Genomic DNA, 19,316 nt, shown 5'->3' on the forward strand with positions numbered 1-19,316 from the left:
AAATATATTCAAATAGCTTCTTTCACATTGACAGGCATGAATACAAAGATTAAGGGAAGACTACACAACACACAGGTCCCATTTAAGTCAGTTCTGCTGATATTAATAAAATGCAATATTTACCTAATTTCCACCCCTGTGACAGCACTTTTAGTGAGCAACGGCAGTCCAGTAATTTAAGTACTAAAACACATATCAACAGAAGACAATTATAATGAGTACTTTTTTGTTTTGGCTCCCACTTGCATGCCGCATGTTGAGCCCCGCGAAAATCTAAACCATACCACGGGCCGCAAACAGTCAGGCTGCGGGTTGCATGTTGAGTAGCCCTGGTTTAGACAAACCCTAAACCTTTCATGCTTGCAATACTTTTCACATGTGATAGCTCAACAAGTTGAAGTCAGGGTTCACTATGACCATCTGAACACATTAAAATACAACTTGCCTTGTCTACACTAGGATTTATAAACAAGTTAAAACCTATTAGTTAATATGTTGTAAAAATACCTCTTCTATCATAGCGTGGACAGGCCACAAACAGTTAGGAGTACTTGAAGCAATGCCCAGCATCACTCCAAACAGCCATCCTGTCCTGACGTTATGCACAACTTATGGTGCTGACTCGCTGCAAAAGGAGATCCTTTCAAGTACTCCTGCCCCAAAGGGTGATGATCACACAGGGGCATCAAGTGCAAGGTGGGACTAGATGGACAAGAAAAATGGGGAGAGGATGGGATAGCCATGAGTCTGACAGAGGAGCTGGTAGAAAAAGACATTCAAATCCACCCTTTGAGAAACAGCAAAATAAGTTCTACTTCAACAGTACAATCACTCTTTCCCTGTTGCAAATTAAATGAAAGGATGTTGCTGACTTTGGGCATGATTCTGGTCTCATATCAGTTTTACCAGTGTAATTTCACTGACTTCAGTAGAGTTAGAGCTTGTGTACACTTGAAATGCTACAATGGCACAGATGCAGCAGCACCACTGTACTGCTTCAGTGTAGACACTACCTATGACAATTTGAGGTGTTCTTCTATTGCTGTAATTAATCCATCTGCTCCACAGAAGGCACTGGCTTGGTTCATGGAAGAATTCTTCCATTGACCTAGCACTATCTGCACTGAAGGTTAGGTTGACTTAACTATGCTGCTCTGAGCTGTGTGTGTTGCACAACCCTGAGCGACATATCTGGGTCAATCTGACCTTTTAGAGCAGACCAGACCTTTCTGCTGAATTATCCCACCACAAATGAGATCAGATGTGGCTCATTATGTCTAGCATTGGCTTAATCTTGAAGTTCTTACTCAGTGGTGCTAAGTAGGGACTGAGAAAAGACTGCTCTTCATTTTCATCTGTGTGATGGTAGAAAAATGTATAATTCCTGTAGTGTAAACTGCATATAGTTGGTACCCTGAAGCAAGTTTAATAAATTATATTACAATATGGGAGCAGGGGGAAATCAAGATTCAAAGGGGAGCTGTGTGTGTACCTGTTCATACACAAATGTTTAATGTAGCAATATATGATTAACAAACAAACTTGCCTACAAGTACTGAAAGCACTCACTTGCAGTGTTTAACTGTTATCCACTCTACTAACACTGATATCTACAGAAACATCACAAAAATAAACAAGGAAGTTCTGATTTTCATATACCAAATTCAACAAGAGGAAAAGCTGTCTTGGAAAAATTCTCCTTTTTAGTAATGGAATATTTCCAGAATAGGCAGAGTGCCCCTTCAACAATGAACTTGATTATTGTTGTTTTAGGCTTATCATTTTGCTCCCATGTCAATTGAAACAGTGAGCCTGCTCATCTCCCAAACCCCATGTGAAAGAGTGAAAAGATTTTAAACTTCTGTTAGCAAAGTGCTGTCTCAGGGGCTGCGTCTAGACTGGTGCTCTCTTGCGCAAATACTTTTAACGCAAGAGTTCTTGCGTTAAAGTATTTGCGCAAGAGAGCATCTATACTGGCATGTGCCTTTGCGCAAAAGCTGTGCTTTTGCGCAAGAGCATCCCGTGCCAGTGTAGATGCTCTCTTGCCCAAGAAAGCTCCAGCGGCCATTTTCGCCATCGGGGCTTTCTTGCGCAAGAAATTCCTGTCCCTGTCTACACTGCCCTCTTGCGCAAGAACACTTGCGCAAGAGGGATTTTTCCTGAGCGGGAGCATCAGAGTTCTTGCGCAAGAACACTGACGATCTTACATTAGATCGTCAGTGTTCTTGCGCAAGAACTCGTGGCCAGTTTAGACAGCTGGAAGATTTTGCACAAAATCCGGCCAATGTAGACACAGCCAAGAAGTATGAAAAACAGTAGTGGAAGATACTGTATTTATAAGTCATGTTTTCACTAGCTCTTAACTAACTCTGAACTGTCATAGTCTTTCCCGGCTGAGAAATAAAAAAAGATGATCTAATAGGTCATTTGACTTCTGTCACTAACGTCTATGATCTGAATAACATTTTGTGTTATGTTTAATTCTAGCTCTGCATCTTCTTTGGTTCTTAGATGTTAGTCTTTGGCATAGGAACTAGGAATGTGAAGGTTTAACTGGTTAACCCATAAGCCTCACCCTTAATGGATGAGGCTTACCGGTTAAAGTTAACCAGTGGGGCTGGAGCGGCTCCTCACCAGCTATGGGCAGGGGCCTGCTCTGACCTGGATGCCAAAGCAGCCCCTGCTTGCTAGGCACCCTGGCCCGCTGCAAACGGGGGCTGCTCCAGCTTCCCAACAAGTACAACTCCTTCCTGTGGTGGGGAGGCTGCAGGCAGGGGCAGCTCTGGCCAGGCTGGAGCAGCCCCTGCCTGCTGTGGGGGCTGGAGCGCCATTCTCCTCGCTCACTCTCTTTAATCGGTTAACCAGCTAAAACAATATGTTTACCAGTTAGCCAACTAAACAGGATTTTACATCCCTAATAGGAACTTGTCAATATGATGATAATGAATCGATAAAGTTAGATATATACAGTTTACTTTAAAAAAGGTTTTGAAGAACTTCAAACTAGGACAAAGTAAACTTCAACACATGTGAGTTGCAGTGCAAAGTTAAGATTCTAATGAGTATAAAATAATTATAGTTACGGGAGTGGCATTTCAATGGATAACAAATTATAAACCCATCATCCAAAAACAGCAGTACAATAGGATAAGATACAGAGGTCATTTAATTTGGTAGAGTAGCGATTTCAAGATGGCTTGTAACACTGAAAAAAGGTCACTAAATAACATGGCTGAAGTGCCAGAAGAATCTTGCAGTCAATGCAGTGGGAAATGGGAAGGCAGATTAGCTCACAAAGAACCAAAGAACTGGAATAATGTGTTGATGTTTCCTGGAACCAGTCTGAAGATGAGCAGCAGAGTTTTGGATGGGTTGCAATTTTCCACAGTCCTTTCTTTGAAAAGCTAACTAGTACAGCATCCAAATAATCCAGCTCAGAAGCAGAGAAAACAACTTTGGCCTTAGCCAGGTTGAACTGGGTAAAGGAAAAGTACTTTAATCCAGTTACAAATAATTTATTATTTTGTATGGGGTCCAGATTTGTCACTGTTTAATGCCTATATACAACGTCTGAATTTTACATTTGTATACTATTTTACCTACATTAAAAACATTTAAAAACAAAGTTGTTGATAAGACTGAAGAGACTTTGTAGCCAAAATTCATTAAGTGAAAACTGTGTACCTCTGCCCCCCACCCAATTACCGTAACTATTTTCTATTCCTTATGTTTCAGGAAGTAAGATTACTGCTAGCAACAGTATTTGGGATTAGGAGATTGTCCCTGGAGCAGGTTATTTCTGATTCCCAATAGCATACCTAATCTAGATAGACCACAGATATAATCAAGTATGGTCACTTCTATACTAGGGATGTAAAATCCCATTTAATTGGTTAATGGGTTAAACATATAGTTTAACCGGTTAATTGATTAAAGGGAGAGGAAGGTAGGGGGCATGTGGTTTCAGCCCAGCTGAATCACCCTCCTGCCCCTGCAAACAACTCCAGTCAGGCTGGGTGAGGCTTATCAGTTAACCATTCACATTCTTATTATATGCTCCTCTGTTCCTTGTTACTATTTTAAAATAGCCATTCTGTGATAGTTGCTCTTTAGTGGACACAATCTCTGAACAGTGGAAATTGCATAATTTCTCATTTGAGTTTAGGAACAGGATGCATTGGTGAGAATTGTGGGGATGGTGATTACAAACATCTTCATTGTTGGATGATTCTGACTCCCTCAAAAGAATAAAATCAAGGTGTGTATCTTTAAATGGCAATAATCCTTTTAAAACCTTGACATTAGCTGCCCAGCTTGCTAAAGGGCAGATCAGTATGTGTGTCAGCACCACCTGGTGGGAGGGTTTTATAGTTCCTAGGTTACCACCCATAGCCTTACAGTGCTTACACTATTACAAAATTCAGGACAACGTAGCACTTTAAAGACTAACACGATGGTTTATTAGATGATGAGCTTTTGTGGGTACACTATTACAATGTCTCTTTCTCCCTTCCCCCAATGTCTGTGAACCTGGGATGAAAGAAGGGGAGGGCAACACATTGAAAAAAACTAGTTCTCCTTGGACTGTCTCCTTCACTTGATAAGAGAGAACAATATGTTTTCAGTGACCAAAAAAAAAAGGCAGCACAGAAATAACGCTCCCTCCCACATCTGTTTATTACTTGATTCTACTTGATCATTTCTTTAATGACTGCATCACTTTCAAAATCTGCAGCCTAAGCTGAGGGCAGAACTGGATAACAGCTCTGTATTTCTGCAGTAAGTTCCTCTTTTTTAAAAAAATTAACATTTACTCCTTTACTCTCTTGGAATTTAACACATTTCAAGAAAAAAAAGTTTTCCTATTTTCACATGCCATTCCCCCTTCCCCCCGCCCAAAACAACTATGTATAGTTTTTGCATCTAAAAATATGACACATAGGAAACAAACTTGGCAAGTGACTGTTTGATAGTATTAACTATTTTCTGCACAACTGAAACACACACACTCAGCTTTAAAGAAATATTTTAAAGTTTCAAAAGTAACTTTGAATGGAACATTTTATCAGATTGAAATATAACTCTTTAATGTTACACATACTGTACTTCAGAACAGAAAGTATTTTCAGCCTTTGGTCAAAGCTCACCAGTAACATTATGTGAGTACAACAAAGCAGATTTTGTCCCTACTCTTTGCCATAATTTTTTTACAAATGTTTAACTTGATGAGAGGTCTATCATAGCACATATGTTCAAATGTATCTTTAAAAACATAAAAATGAAGGATACTGTACACAAAAAACAGTTATGATTTAACCCAAAAAAATCCAGCTTTATCTTAGCTATTAAATCCATTGTTAACTCCACTGCTACATTAAACCATTGTTTCAAGTTTTTCATTGTGAAGCAAACTGTTACCAACGCAGGAAGCAACTGATTTTCTTGGCTTTTGTCACTTTGTGCTACCACTTTCACAAGTATCAAAAATATCCTTTTACAGTATAATGATTTGTCCTCTGTATTCCATGCAAAACCAAACTAAAAGAGAAGAGCAGAAATGAAAACCCAAGGGCTTGGTGCTTTCCTGTAGTATTGGGAAGGGAGTCTTACAACCTAGACACGGAAGCAGACAGACAGAAGTCTGACCCTAATTTTGATTACAATATTTGCACAACCAACTAACTACGTTGTTAGGTTTTTCGGTGTTAGGAACCACCAGAAAGACATCTACCCTCTGAGCCTGTCGATCAGCAAAATGGAGAGCGTGTTTTGTGTCAGACAAACAAATCCCCAGGATCCAGGGAGATTCTTTTACTAGAGTCAACAGCAGCAATTCAACAGCTGAGCAGAGGGGAAATGGAATTAGCCGAGGAGTTCGAGCCCCGAAGCCTATGGCAAGGCGGAGACCCAGAGGAAGGGGAGGAGGGTTCACCCAGAGACGTGGTTGTGTATTTCTGGTGGTATCAGACAAGCTACACTGGCTCCGGGAGGCTTTTCAGCTTCCTGTTTGCAAAGCAAAAGCCTCCCCCTCTCCCTGCGAGTGTCTCTCGCTCTTCCCTTCTGTGCCCTGGCCGCGCTCCCCGGGGAAGGGGGGGGACTCTCCTGGGGACCCTCCCCGGGGAAGGGGGGGACTCTCCCTGCCGGGGGGGGAACAGGGGGCGCGGGCCTGTCTGCCAGTCGCGTCCCCCCGGACACGGCGCGGCTGGGGGAGGGGAGGGCTCCGCCACCTCCTGGCTTCCCAGCTGCGCCGCGGGGCGGGCGGACAAAGCGCCTCGGTGGCGGCGGGAGGGGCGAGGCCCGAGATAAACAAATCGGGCCCTTCACGTGTGAGGCGCCGGCCCCGCCCCGGCCCCGCTTTGTCACTGCCCCAGCCGCCCGCCGGAGCCTGCCCGGGCCGTGCGCGGCTCGTGCCCTGCGGCTCCGGGGAGAGCCCGCTCGCCGAGCACCGCCCCGAGGGGCTGGCACGGACCCGGGCCCCGTCGCTGCTCCTCAGCGAGGCAGGCCGGGAGTGGGAAACTCCACTTCCTGCTGCTAGTTACACTCCCGGCAGCGCAGCGCCCGCCCCCTTCGCTCCTCTCTAAGCCTCTCGCACAAGGAAACTTCAGCGAGGGCTTCCGCTGAGGGGCTCCTGCCCCCGGACTGGCAGCTGAGGCGAGAAACCTGCCAACTTTCCTCCTGCTGTCACTCCAGGCGGGGAAAGCCAGCTCCTACCGTCCCTTTCTGCTGGGTAGAAACAGACAGGCAGCCAGCATCCCTACACCCGCACACTTTTCCGCTCCCACTGCAAGGCTGATTAAAACTCTTACGGCTTTGTAAAACCCAAGGGGCTGGTCCAATACATGCTCCACACTCTGGGCTAACTTTTCCTGCAGGGAACGGCTCTGTTAATGTCGCTTTAACTGCAGTGGAGCTGATAACCTGGGGCGCGGGAGCACTTCGTTACTTTAGAACTATTTCTCTCGTGAAAGGAAAGGTCTCAGCTATCAGGGGAAAGTTTCCCCCACTCTTAATTTTCCAGACTTGGGGACTCAACGAGCCGCCAACCCCAATATTGCTCCCATTTGCACTCTGCGACAAATGACTGTGTCCTGTACCCGACTGAGCAGGCGTAAAGTTTACTCTCCGCTAAGCGGATCCGTCTCCCAAAGTCCGAGCTTCTGTTCAGCCCAGGTCAATAACTCCGAGCGGACAGCGACCGCCCCATGCCCGTCCCCTTACCATGATCAGAGTGTGGTTCCTCTGCTCGGCCGTGGCAGCCTCGGCATCTTGCTGCTGTTTGCTCTGCTGCTGCTGCTTGCTAGTCCCGCCGCCGGTGCCGGATTTCTTGGCCCTTTGCTCCAGGGTCCTCTGGTAGAGGCTCACCGTGTCTCTGCGCTCCAGCTCCAGCTGCTCCGCCTGGGCTTGCTGGTACCTGCTCTCGCAGTTGATATGGTGCCTTCTGCAGCCTTCGATACGCTGCCTCAGCCTCTCCACCACGGTGCTGTGCTTGGGAATGCCGCCGCCGCTATTAGTATTATTGTTACTATGAGCAGCAGCAGGAGGACCGTGGGGAGTGCTATTAACCCCGATACCGGCACCACCAGCCCCGCTGAGGCCGCTGTTCAGGTTATTGTTGATGCAAATACTGCTGCCATTCGCGGAGGCAGCGGGGGCTGCAAAATCCCCCATCCTCTTCCCCGTGCACACTATTTTGGAAGAACTTTTTATCCTCCCCTTCTCTCTCACACACACGCACACCCTGCCTCCTCTGGGGTCCTGTTTGTGATACTTTTTAGTGAACCATGGGGGGAAAACACCAACAAGTAGAGCGAACACAGGTGAATGTTTCTCTCTTCCCTCGGCCGAACCTGTACGAAATTTTCCAGTATTTATGTAAAAGCGCAAAAGAAGGTGCTAAAAGGTTACCATCGCCAGATACACAACCGTAAAAAGAATCACAACAAAGTGAGCAGCAGCAGCAATTCGGGTTGCAAACTCGAGGAGAGCTCAGATCAGTTCCTTCCCTCCCTTTTCCTTTTTATAATCCATCATTTCAAAATAAATTCCAGGAGTTTTCCGGAGATTTTGCCAAAGATTTCGCTCCCCCTGTATAGAGAGAAACACGCACCCTTCCACATGCATACACACACACAAACATTCACACACATCCAGCAAAGGCACACACGGGTCACACACCACACTCACTCACACTCCACAGCACCAAAAGACAGGCAAAGCCGCTTTCTTATTGTATTTTCCTTCCAGAAAAAAAGTTTTGGTGTTTATGCCGCACCGTGTGCTCAGAGTACTTTGACTGCTCAGTTGCATTTCAACAGGAACCTAAATAGCAAATCCTCAGGGTGGGGGAAGTAAACACATGAACAATCCGGGCGATCTGAAAAAGTGGAAGCTGAAGTCTTTGCAAATCGCCGAGCTGATACAGCCTAATGCTTTGCTTTGCTTGCTGCTGCTCCTGCTCCTGCTGCCACCATCACAATGATCAAGTGCTCTCCTCCTCCACCTCCTCCTCCTCCTCCATGCCAGCGGAGTGATATCAGGACAAGAGCTCTCAGTAAACACAGCAGCAGCTCCTCCAGGCCGTGAGGCAGACCCGGGGACAAGGTGCAAAACCCGGCGCGGACTCCACCCAGCGGGAGCGGACATGGCAATCCCCCATCTAATCCCCTCGCCCAGGTTACTTATTCCCTTGCACTAGACTAGAAATCAGGGCTCCCCGAAACAACGCATACACTGGGGGGGATTGCACGGCGGCCTTCATTCAACTCCTGACCTCTGTGTGAGAACGTGCCTTTGTGCTTGTATTCAATACGACTTACTGTCTCAAGCAAGCCCAAGCTGTTACACATGCATGCATTATATTGCAGAACTTGTCTATGACCACGCAGAAACACTGGAGCTTCGCAGGCGTCGTCTATCATCTCCATCCAGGTGGAAAAGAAAAGGTAAATAAGCCAGTGGTTTTAAAACGATCCAAGAAGCAAAAATGTCTCTTCCCACACTATCCCCCCTTTAAAAAATAGGGGGAATGGACACAATGAAACTCTGTCCCCTCCAGGAAGATAGACAGATAACTTGCATTGAGCTAATAGGGGATACAAATGAGGGCAACTTGAAAAAAATGTTTACTCTTAAATTCCAGGTATATTTGCACCAGACATATTTTTAAGATTAAATACATAGGCTATTAGGTTAGAAAGATAAAAGACGTTGATAAAATGTTTAGGGCACTAACGGCTATTGACAGCAGAAGTAAATAATAAATAACTGAAACAGAAAGATTGCAGATTTCATGGACAAGAACCTGAGGAAATACACAACACTGCACAGTTTGTAGTGGGCAAACATAATACAAACCAAGTAGTAAACAATTCAAAAAGTTGTGATTTATGTTCCTCTTCTGTTCTAATTGTTGAACAATTAAAACAATTATTGCAATTAGAACAAGCTAGTCTGACCCTCAAATAAAGAGAGCTGAACTTTCTATTTTAAAACAAAGAAAGAAACATGACACCTTGAGCAGAAAATTTTTTCCAGGCAAACAGTAGGTGCTTCCTCTGTACAACACTGATGATTAACAGATCAAAAATAACATCTCAGGAACCTGGTTTTAAACCATTTTGCAGACCCAATAGAATTAAATGAAATATTTTAACTAAATATTAGAGTTTATGATTTGCTAGCAGCACAAATCATCGTTTAAATGGAACCATAACACTAATTGTCCTGAAACCATATTTTTCAGTAATAATAAAACAATTTATTTAGGGTAAAAATCCAAGTTTTCTAAAATGTATCTGAAATTCAAGAAAATTTAGATCTCACGTATTAGTCATAAGATCTGACAAACCATATTCATATCTGGCCTTTTTGCAGACTAGCATAGAATACTATTTCCAACCTAGAAATAGGAGGAACTCACTTTCTTTTTTCATTAAGCACTTCTGCAATATGAAATTTGCCTTTTGAATACTTACCGTTCTTTGCAATTGCAACATAACATTGATTAAGATGGTATAAGAATATTTTGTGGAGGGCAAATGCAATATTAAAGTAATTATTCCCTTCTTATAGAGTATATAAGGCTGTGGGGCAAATATTATATTTCCCCATACTAAAACATTGGCTCCAGAAATAACCTGGGAATCAGGCTGAAACTATTTACCACTCTCTGTGATCAGTAGTTATTACACAAAGCATGTAATCGGTTGTATTTCTCTGCTCAGAGAGGAGACCAAGGAGTCAGGTGAGAAGTGAAATTGCCTTCCCATTTACAAACAGCACTTCCTCTAATGATTTGGAAACACTGTATAACAGTAGAGAGGAAGCTCTGACATGGAGTTGTTTTTTTGTTTGTTTGTTTTTTAGTATTTCTCTCCTATTAGCCTCACAGGAATACAATATACTAGCAAGCATATATGTATTATTTATACAGTACCATAGGTGTGGACTGTGTCTTACCACAGTATGAAAAGACAGAAAAGACCTGAAGAAAAGTGCATTTCTTAAGAAGTTTTGCAGTAAAAATGGCAGCCTAGCAGGCAAGGAAGGGAGAGGGATGTGCTTAGCTTCTGAACAGTCAGTGCTTCAGGCACCTCTCTGCAGCATCCCCTTCAGCTGACAGGCCTGCTTATGAAAGAGCTACTGAAAAGGGGCCTGATCCAAAGGCCATTGAAGTCAATGAGAAAACTCCCCCCACTGACTTCAGTGAGCTTTAGATCAAGCCAAGAAGAATGCTTGATGAAGCCAAGAAGAATGCTCATAACACACTGACTCCGCAAATCTACACTCTGTTTTGGCCTAAACTGTTGCTGTTTACTTCCAAAGGGTAATAACTTATTCCAAGAAAAATAGAGATGAATATGTGTGTGTGTGTACATATATATTGCTTTGCCTTTGATGCAGCAGGCCAAATTCAGAACTAGTCTAAGCAATGCAACTTTACTGACTTAGGGTCCACATGGGATGTGGCCCACTATGTATAATGTGCAACACACCTTAATAGTAATACAGTAGTTCTCTAATTTAAAATGCAGCAAAATTTTATTTGGAATTGATTAATTATTATTTATTTTCAGTGCTTATGGTGCTATGTGCTATATTAAACTGAAACAGATAAATCAATGAAAAAAGAGAAATGGTGTGCTTGGTTTTTTTTTGGTAATTTAGATCCCGATCCTATAAGCAGCTCTATAAAGTCAGATCTCTGCACCTCAGCAAAACTGCAAATTAAGTTGCTGGGGCCCCAGAGAGGAAACACTCATTCCTGGAGTGAGGCATAAGGTGAGTGTTTCTTTTAGATTACTTTTGAATGTACTTTGTAGAAGATTTTTTCTTTCTTTGTTTTATTAAATGTTTAAATAGCCACTTTAAAACTGTGCAGAATATTATTATTTCAACTTTTAGATTCTAGAATTAGGATGTTTTGGAATTTTTCAGATATTTGATTTTTCAGGTATATTTTTCAGGTTCAGATAACTTACCAACCTTGAGGCTCTGAAGCCCAAGTAGCATCATTTGGGATCTAGTTTATGCTAATTGGCTTTCAATGTTATAAGTTTTATAGGTGTATCAATCAGTAGTTTAGTGCAAAACATCTGAATATAATCTAAAATAGTGGGTGTTGCTCAAAAGAGGTGTTTTTCGGGGGAGGTTAAACTGGAGCCAAATAAATGTATATTGCTATATTTCCTCAACCATTTCAGCACTAAGAGTTGATGTGCTTATATTTTTCTGTATTATACCCATGTATAAGAAAATACAGCATTATCCTCCTATTTTAATATTGTCAGTTGAATCTAAGTTCCATCAGAAAATATTGTAAAACTGCTACCTAATTGCTGTCCTATTTTATAATTGTGGTAATTTGTTAGAGATTAGATTTCAATATTTATTTTGTGTAATTTTTAGTCAAAGATTATTTACAAAGATGAGTACCGTCTTCTATGAAAGCCCTGATGTTTTTTAGCTCAACTTTCATTCTCAAGGCAAAACTGCTAGTAAGCTAATGAATATGAGTGAATAAAAACTGAAAAAGAACATCATGATTAGTCCTGACAAAACCTGAGAGATCTCAGAGTGCTAGTCGAGTACTAACTTCTGTCATTAAATCAGACATTCTCTATAACCTTGACCAAACAACTGCAGTCTCTCATCTGAAAGAAGCATAGACTTGTTTATGGATTTATGATAGATATATGTGCCAGAACTAAGTCTATGACTGTGGACTTAGTTTGTATGCAGTAATTTAGCTTGTGTGGTTTTAAAATTTGCTTTATACACTTTCATGCAAACATTATTATCTTTAGAAAGCTTTCTTAACAACTGGATAGTTCAAAGAAATATATATCACAATTATAAGTGATTTGATGAATTTGCTGATGTCAGCAGTTTGAACACTAATGCCTGCCGATATCAACTGACAGGACACTAATTACTAGTTATGGGAGACAATTGCCTGTTAAAGGAGCTATTCAGTCAATTACAATTTTGAAAAATTATAAAGTACATGCCTGATTTGCAAAAAGATATATATGATATGAAAATGCCATGTAAGTTCTCAAGCTGATTATCATGACAGAGATCTGTCTAATTAGGAAGAATCTATTTTAATGCTGAAATATGAAAGAACCCAGCTGGGAGAAGAATTTAGAGGAAGACACAAAAACATCACTGCTAGGCTGCAGCAAGTATAGCCTAGGCTTGTTTCAATGGTAGTTTCTGAAAAAAATTACTCATCTCAGCATTTAATCAATAATGACTTTAGAACAATTACAACCTTACAGATAATCTATCTATTCATATTATTAGGAGGAGCCTCAAAAATAACATGAAAAATGTGTTGTGCAAACACAGTAAAACAACTTCTGTTTTGCCTGTTGTCTATCCAGTAGTTGGTCTACATAAAACATACCATGATGTAGATAATGTGCATCACCCTGTACTCAATAGGCCACAGTTTTGTGTTTGGTGTTCTCAATCAGGGTTGGGACCTGCAATTGTAATGGCAGCAAGTTTCAACCCAGAGCAGGCAGCTGCTTAACCTTCAGTGTGGTTGCTTGGATAGAAACCTTTCTGAAGGATTCTGCAGTAATTAAATGGCTTATGTCTAAAATCAATGGATGACATAGCAATGGCTCCTCTGCTGGAAGGCTAAAGTGGTATCAACAACTCAATGCAATCACTGAATATAACTCCAAAAAACCTGTTGTTAGAAACATTTGGGAAATGTGAGAAAAAGCTTTACTATACACAGAGAAATGTTCTGTAAAGATTCCTCCAGAAACATCATTTGGCTCCTGCTCTGTTTAACTGAACAGATCATAATTATCTCAGTTATTGCTGAAGACTATTCCATTGTATTTTCCTTAAATCCAGCTCTAGCAAAAAAAGAATAATAATAGCCATTGGAGTGCAGAGGAAACACCGCCATAAAGTTGGGGGGTGAATAAAAAAAAACTTCAGAAAAGTATTTGTGAAACACAACTACTGTTTAGCAACATGGTTGAAATTCACAAGACAGCTGGGCTAGAAATGAGTTTTGGCTTCCAGAACATCAAAAGCTGTAGGAGTTCTGGAAGTGATAAACTAAGTATGGTGCAAAATAAATTGTTCTAAAGTGTTTACAGGAAAAGGCACCAAGTAATAGCTGAAAAGGAGGAGAAAAAGAAACTAAAAAAATGGGTAAGAGAGAAACCTGAAGTAGTTAATCATAAATTTCAAAGCTTTGGCATAATAATCTAGAATCTTCCAAATCTTATAATTTGATGTAAATACTAATGCTTTCAGGCAATTATTAGCACCTGTCTACCCAATAAGACAGAGATGGGGAACATTTTTTGGATCGGGGTATGCTGACCCACTGCAAAATCAGTCAAGGGCTGCTGCATACAAGTGAGAAAGAAAACAAAACTACAAAACAACCCAAACCCTCATTGACGTGGCTCCCAACTGAGAAGGAGAAAGACCCTACCTACATTCCCCTTGTACACCAAAGCCTAGGTGGGCCCAAGCTAGTAGATTTTATGTGCTCCAGCCCTGCAGAGGTGGGGCAGGCTGGAACACCACCGAGGACTCATGAATGCTGGGGGGAGGGGCCCAAGCCTCAGGGGCTGAATACAGGCATCCAGTCCCCAGCTTAGATTCCCCACCCCTGCATTAAGACATCCAGCTAGAACAGTCAAAACAATGCCCAATTTTGTTCTTGAAGGTCCATATTGTCCTTATTGTATATCACTGAGGCCCTGATCTAGTTTATCTCTGCACCTTCAGCGAACCCTACTGAATGACTTTAGTAGAGCTTAGTATAGGTACATGGGTCTTCCTGCATGGATCTCTTTGCAGAACTGGAGCCTAAGTTTTCTGAGTTTTTACATTTGTTTAACTCAACATTATCACCTAAGCTCTAATTCAAAAAAGGTTCTGCACTGGGACTTCAAGTCAGTCAGGTATTTAAGTACTTTGCTGAATTGAGGTGTAGAGAGGAATAAGGAAGGGGAAGCAATACAAAATGTACACCTGGTAGCTCTATTTTGACTAGAGATATGCAATAATTAGTACTTCAGATCTAATCTCCAAATGTTTATTGTTGGGCCTCAGATTAAAATTCTCAGATTTAAATCCATCCCTATGTTGTTTATTTCAATGAAAGATCCAACATTAAAGGAAGAGATTATCTAGGTTATGTTCTAATGTGGCCGATGCAGAAGTCTCACACCAGCAGATCTCATGAGATACTCAGCTCAAGAAAGGAAACATTCAGACATCAGATGCTCTTCAAAGGTTTCTACCACCTGACTCTCCATGGCAGAGACTGTCTTCAGATGTGTTTGTACAGTATGTACCTCAACAGGACCCTAATCCTAGGTGGAACCTTTGAAAGTTAATATATATATATATATATATATATATATATATATATATATACACACACACACACACACACAGTCATAAATATGTAGGTGAAATCTGGCAAGACTACTTGTGACTTCTTACATTTAGTCAACAAAATTAAGAGACTGTTCCGATTTACTACTTTACTCAATTCATATGAGTAATTCAGACTGGTTAGTGAAGGCCAAAATAGAATAGACATTTTAAAATTTGAGTTTTTATTTATAACATTAGGAGTCCTGAAGTATAAGGAAAAATAGCTATTTAAACACTGTTGATGTGAAGCTTTAGAGAAGACTATTTTTCATTTTCTTCTCTATTGGGGGATTAGAGCTAGAGCAGAAAATTCCAACTATTTATTTCTTTATTACTTATTTCATGTAGCAATCAAAGAGAAAGCTATCTAAAGCCAGCAGTGAAGACAGCAATGAGCAAAAAGGCTTCCCTGGATTTAAAAACAAAAACTTAAAACAAAAACAAAAACACCTACTGCTATGATTCTTTGCTATATGAGATATTGTTTCAGGCAGATTGAGTAGAATTTTAAAAAATATTATTTATTTACAAAGTTTAACGGGTTTACAAATTTGTGTCAGGTTAGTATCAGAAACAAAAAAAAACAATAATTACAACTATAATCTTTAGTTTAGAGTGATATTATGCAGAAATAGAAATGCTATTACAACACCCTTGATGTGTTATTTTTAGTGACTTTATTAATCAGAGATTTCGCTCAGTTTATACATATTTAACAGATGAGGCATATCTATCAAATGTTAATATTAAAAAAAAACTGGACACATGCTGGAGTTTGTTTTTCTTTTTCGCAAGTGAATATACTTTGATTTCTGAAAAAAATATAACCAAAAATCTAGTCATTTGTCGTCTCTATTTTGCTGGATATATAATTGGTGCATCATTTTTTCCATACAACCTCCCATATTATTTGAGCCATTGCTCTTTAGTTGGAACATTTTTCTTTTTCCAATTAGAGGCTAACAGAAACTTATCAGATATTTGCAGATGAGAGATTAATTCTTAACTTCCTTTTGTGTGATCATTTTTAAATCCAGATTTTACTAACATAAGAGAAGCAGCCACAGGGCGTTACATGACATTTCAGACAGTATTACATCACTAGGGTCCAACCAAACTCATGACCATGAAAACATATAGCTACTGGCTCTATGGACTGCGAAATCTGGTCTCCCCCATGAAATCTGGTCTTTTGTGTGCTTTTACCCCACACTGCAAAGATTTCATGGGGGAGACCAGTGTTTCTCAAATTGGAGGGCCTGACAAAAAGGGGTTGCAGGTTATTTAGGGGCAGAGTATAGTATTGCCACCCTTATTTTAGCATTGCCTTCAGCGCTGGGCAACCAGAGAATGTAGGCTGCTAATTGAGGGCCCAGCTCTGCAGGGGGTGGCTCAGGTGAAAAGGTAGCAATACCATCACATGCCATCCTTACTTCTGTGCTGCTGCTGCTGGTAATGCCCTCAGAACAGAGCTTCCATCCAGCAGCCACCAATCTCCACCTGCCTGGCTCTGAATGCAGTGCTGCCAGCAGAAGTGGAGCAGTACCACAAACCTCCCTCCCACAATAATCTTGTGACCTTTAACTCTTTTTTGGGTCAGGACCCCTCCAATTACACCACCATGAAGTTTCAGATTCAAATTGCTGAAATAATTACATTTACCATTTTTTTAAATCTATGAGTGTGGGATTGACCAAAATCAACCATGAATTTGGTAGAGCCCTACACATCACACATGATGTTTCGTCTAGTCAGAGCAAACAAATAATTAGACCTATTATAGAAAAACTTCTCGTTTGCTGTAGGAATGAGAATTTCTGAATGAGCTTCAGAAGGCAGTTCAGGCTGTCAGGTATCCACTAATAGCCAAGGCATCACAAGTGACGAACTTTTCCTCACCTACGAAGTGTCACTAGGACAGGATAAGAGGCCCAGACCCAAAGCCTTGTATATCAAATTTCAATTCTTCTTTCCATCCTAATAGCTTAAATTCAAAAGCTATCTCTGGACTTAGCATACTATTAACATAATGGTCCCATAAATTATATAAACTGTAGGATTGCACAGGACATGGACGTAGGACATGGAGGTCTAGGGGACAAAACCCACAGTGAAAAGTGTGCCCAGGAAAGTGAACAGTACCATTCTGTGGTGCTTTGATTCCTTTACCCAAGCTACATGGAAGCCTCAAGACTCAGTCTCTATAGCAGGGGTCATCAACTTTTCAGAAGTGGTGTGCCGAGATTTAACTTCTTCACCTATATGTACAGGTCCGAGTGCTGGTGATATTTTTTAAAGTCCATAATAGTCCTACTTACATCAGCTTCATTAATAAAAAAATTAAGATGCAGATCTTACTGGTTAGTGTGGTCCTTGGCTTTGCTTTGCCTTGCTGTGTTCTCCGATCTTGAGCTTGTAGTTTGATACTTTAAGCAGCACACAAGCCTCTGAGTGTTCAGACAGACACCCCAAATATACTGTTTCCTGCTTCCACCTCACCACACAGATGCCAACACATCCCCACCCCTTCTTTCCACACCCACCCCTGTGGAATCTGCTCCCCACAGTCCATGTGGGGGCTGGGATAAAATCCTGCTTCTCCAAGTAGCAAGCACCAGTAGTCTGTTGCGTCCTTACTCCCAGCTAAAGCACAAACAAATTATCTACACCTCCCCTACCTCACAGCACAAATTACTTCCCTGCCTCCACCTCATCCCAATGCCAGCACCCACCCACCCCATGCAGTAATACACATGCTGCCCCATCCCCTGCTGGGTTGCCAGGCTGCCTCTGCCTCACTACCACGGTTCCGTTACCAGAGGAGCAGCCACATGGCCCAAGCCTCGGTCCCAGCCACCCAGGAGCAGCCCCCTGTCCCAGTCTCGGTGCCAAAGGAGAAGCCCCCACCACCAGCAGCAGCAGCAGCAGCAGAAGCTTGCCTGCTTTCACTGGCTCACTGCCGCTTCCATGGTATCTCTTCTATAATGGAGTTGGGTGGGCAGAAAAGGGGAAAAGCACCAACTACTGGCTGGCACACAGCCCCGTCTGCACCCTCCCTGCCTGCCCCCCGGAGCTGGTGCTGTGGCTGCACACAGACCACAAGGCTCAAGCGGCAACACAGGCTCTCACTGAATGGGGGAAGGGAGCTGAGCTCCCATCCTGCATACCAGTAAAAATCGGCTCACGTGCCACCTGTGCTGGGGGGTTGCTGACCCCTGCTCTATAGGGCTGTGGAGCAGTGAAATACGGTGGGAGTGGAGCTACATAGATGGGCATTTTCATCCCATTATCCCATCAAAGTTAAGCAGTATTAATGCAGTGCTTCCCTACAACTGTCTGAATCCCATCCTTCTGGTGAGATACTGGCTCTGGGGGCATCAGCTGGAGAAGATGTCTCACACGTTCCAGTACATAGGCATCCATGTGACCTAAGCTGAAGTCAAAATGCACCCTGAGCTCAGGGGATCTTCTGGTTTTGGAGGGTTCAAAATTATGCTTAGAAGGAACAATGCCAGAGACACCCTATAGGAGACACTTTGTAGGTTTCCAGTAGGTTTTCCAGCCTATTGCAGATATTCATACACAAAAGCTGATCTGACCTTCGGTTTGGAGGCCCTAGTTATTCTCAATACATCCTGATATTTTAGCCCACTAGTCTTTTTAGCTTAATTAGACTCTTGTTTAAACAACAACAGACAACAAACTTCCAACAATTCCAGCTGTGTAATGAATAAAAAGACAGGAGGGAAGAGTAACTTACATTTCCTTTTGTGGCAATTGATGTTAAATGTCAGTCATTTCCAATAGTTTGAGCGAGAATGTGACCATTTTGAAATTTCTAAGCCAGAAGACTGACAAACTGTTCAAAGCTACTTTCCATTCTTCATATAAAGGACTGATAATTGTGGTGTGACTCTTGGCATAGAGACAATCACATTTAATTTTGAAATGAGAAATTTAAATTTTTAAGTTACAGGAAAATGGAAGCTGGGCCACCAACGGGAGAGCATGGGGGGACGAAAGGGGAAGCTTCCCCGTGGCCTGGTGATTCAAAAGGGCTCAGATCTATGGTCTATCGCCACTTCTACTTCAATAGCAGTGGTGGCCAGAGCCCCAGACCTTTTAAATTACTGCTTGAGCCCTGCATGGCACGGTATAGGCAACGCAAGCTAGCCTCAGCCCCACTCCTGGGAGGGCCTGGAGCCAACCTACCCTCCGACACACACACCTTCCCAAAAGCCTAGCGAATTTTGTCACCAGCCCTGAATGAAGGTAAAGACAGTTTTCTACAGCAGCAGTTCTTTGGAAGGTTTATATCAGGGCTACTTGACACGTGGCCCACGGGCCGCATGCGGCCTCCTTCCTGTTTGTTTGCAGCCCACAGTGTAGTT

General features: G+C 42.2%; 1 protein-coding gene across 2 annotated transcripts in view; it reads right to left on the reverse strand.

Annotated features, from left to right (window-relative positions):
- Positions 1–8,533, reverse strand: part of MAML3 (mastermind like transcriptional coactivator 3) — a 357,398-nt gene extending 348,865 nt beyond the window's left edge. For both annotated transcript variants that reach the window (XM_006123998.5, XM_006123997.5), the window contains exon 1: positions 7,219–8,533. In XM_006123998.5, coding sequence (XP_006124060.1) covers positions 7,219–7,668 — 450 coding nt within the window. In that variant the 5' untranslated portion in view covers positions 7,669–8,533. The remainder of the gene's footprint in view (positions 1–7,218) is intronic.
- Positions 8,534–19,316: the final 10,783 nt, after the last annotated feature.

This window comes from Pelodiscus sinensis, chromosome 4 (genome assembly GCF_052426305.1).
Source record: "Pelodiscus sinensis isolate ZL-2025 chromosome 4, ASM5242630v1, whole genome shotgun sequence".
Taxonomy (NCBI): Eukaryota; Metazoa; Chordata; order Testudines; family Trionychidae; genus Pelodiscus; species Pelodiscus sinensis.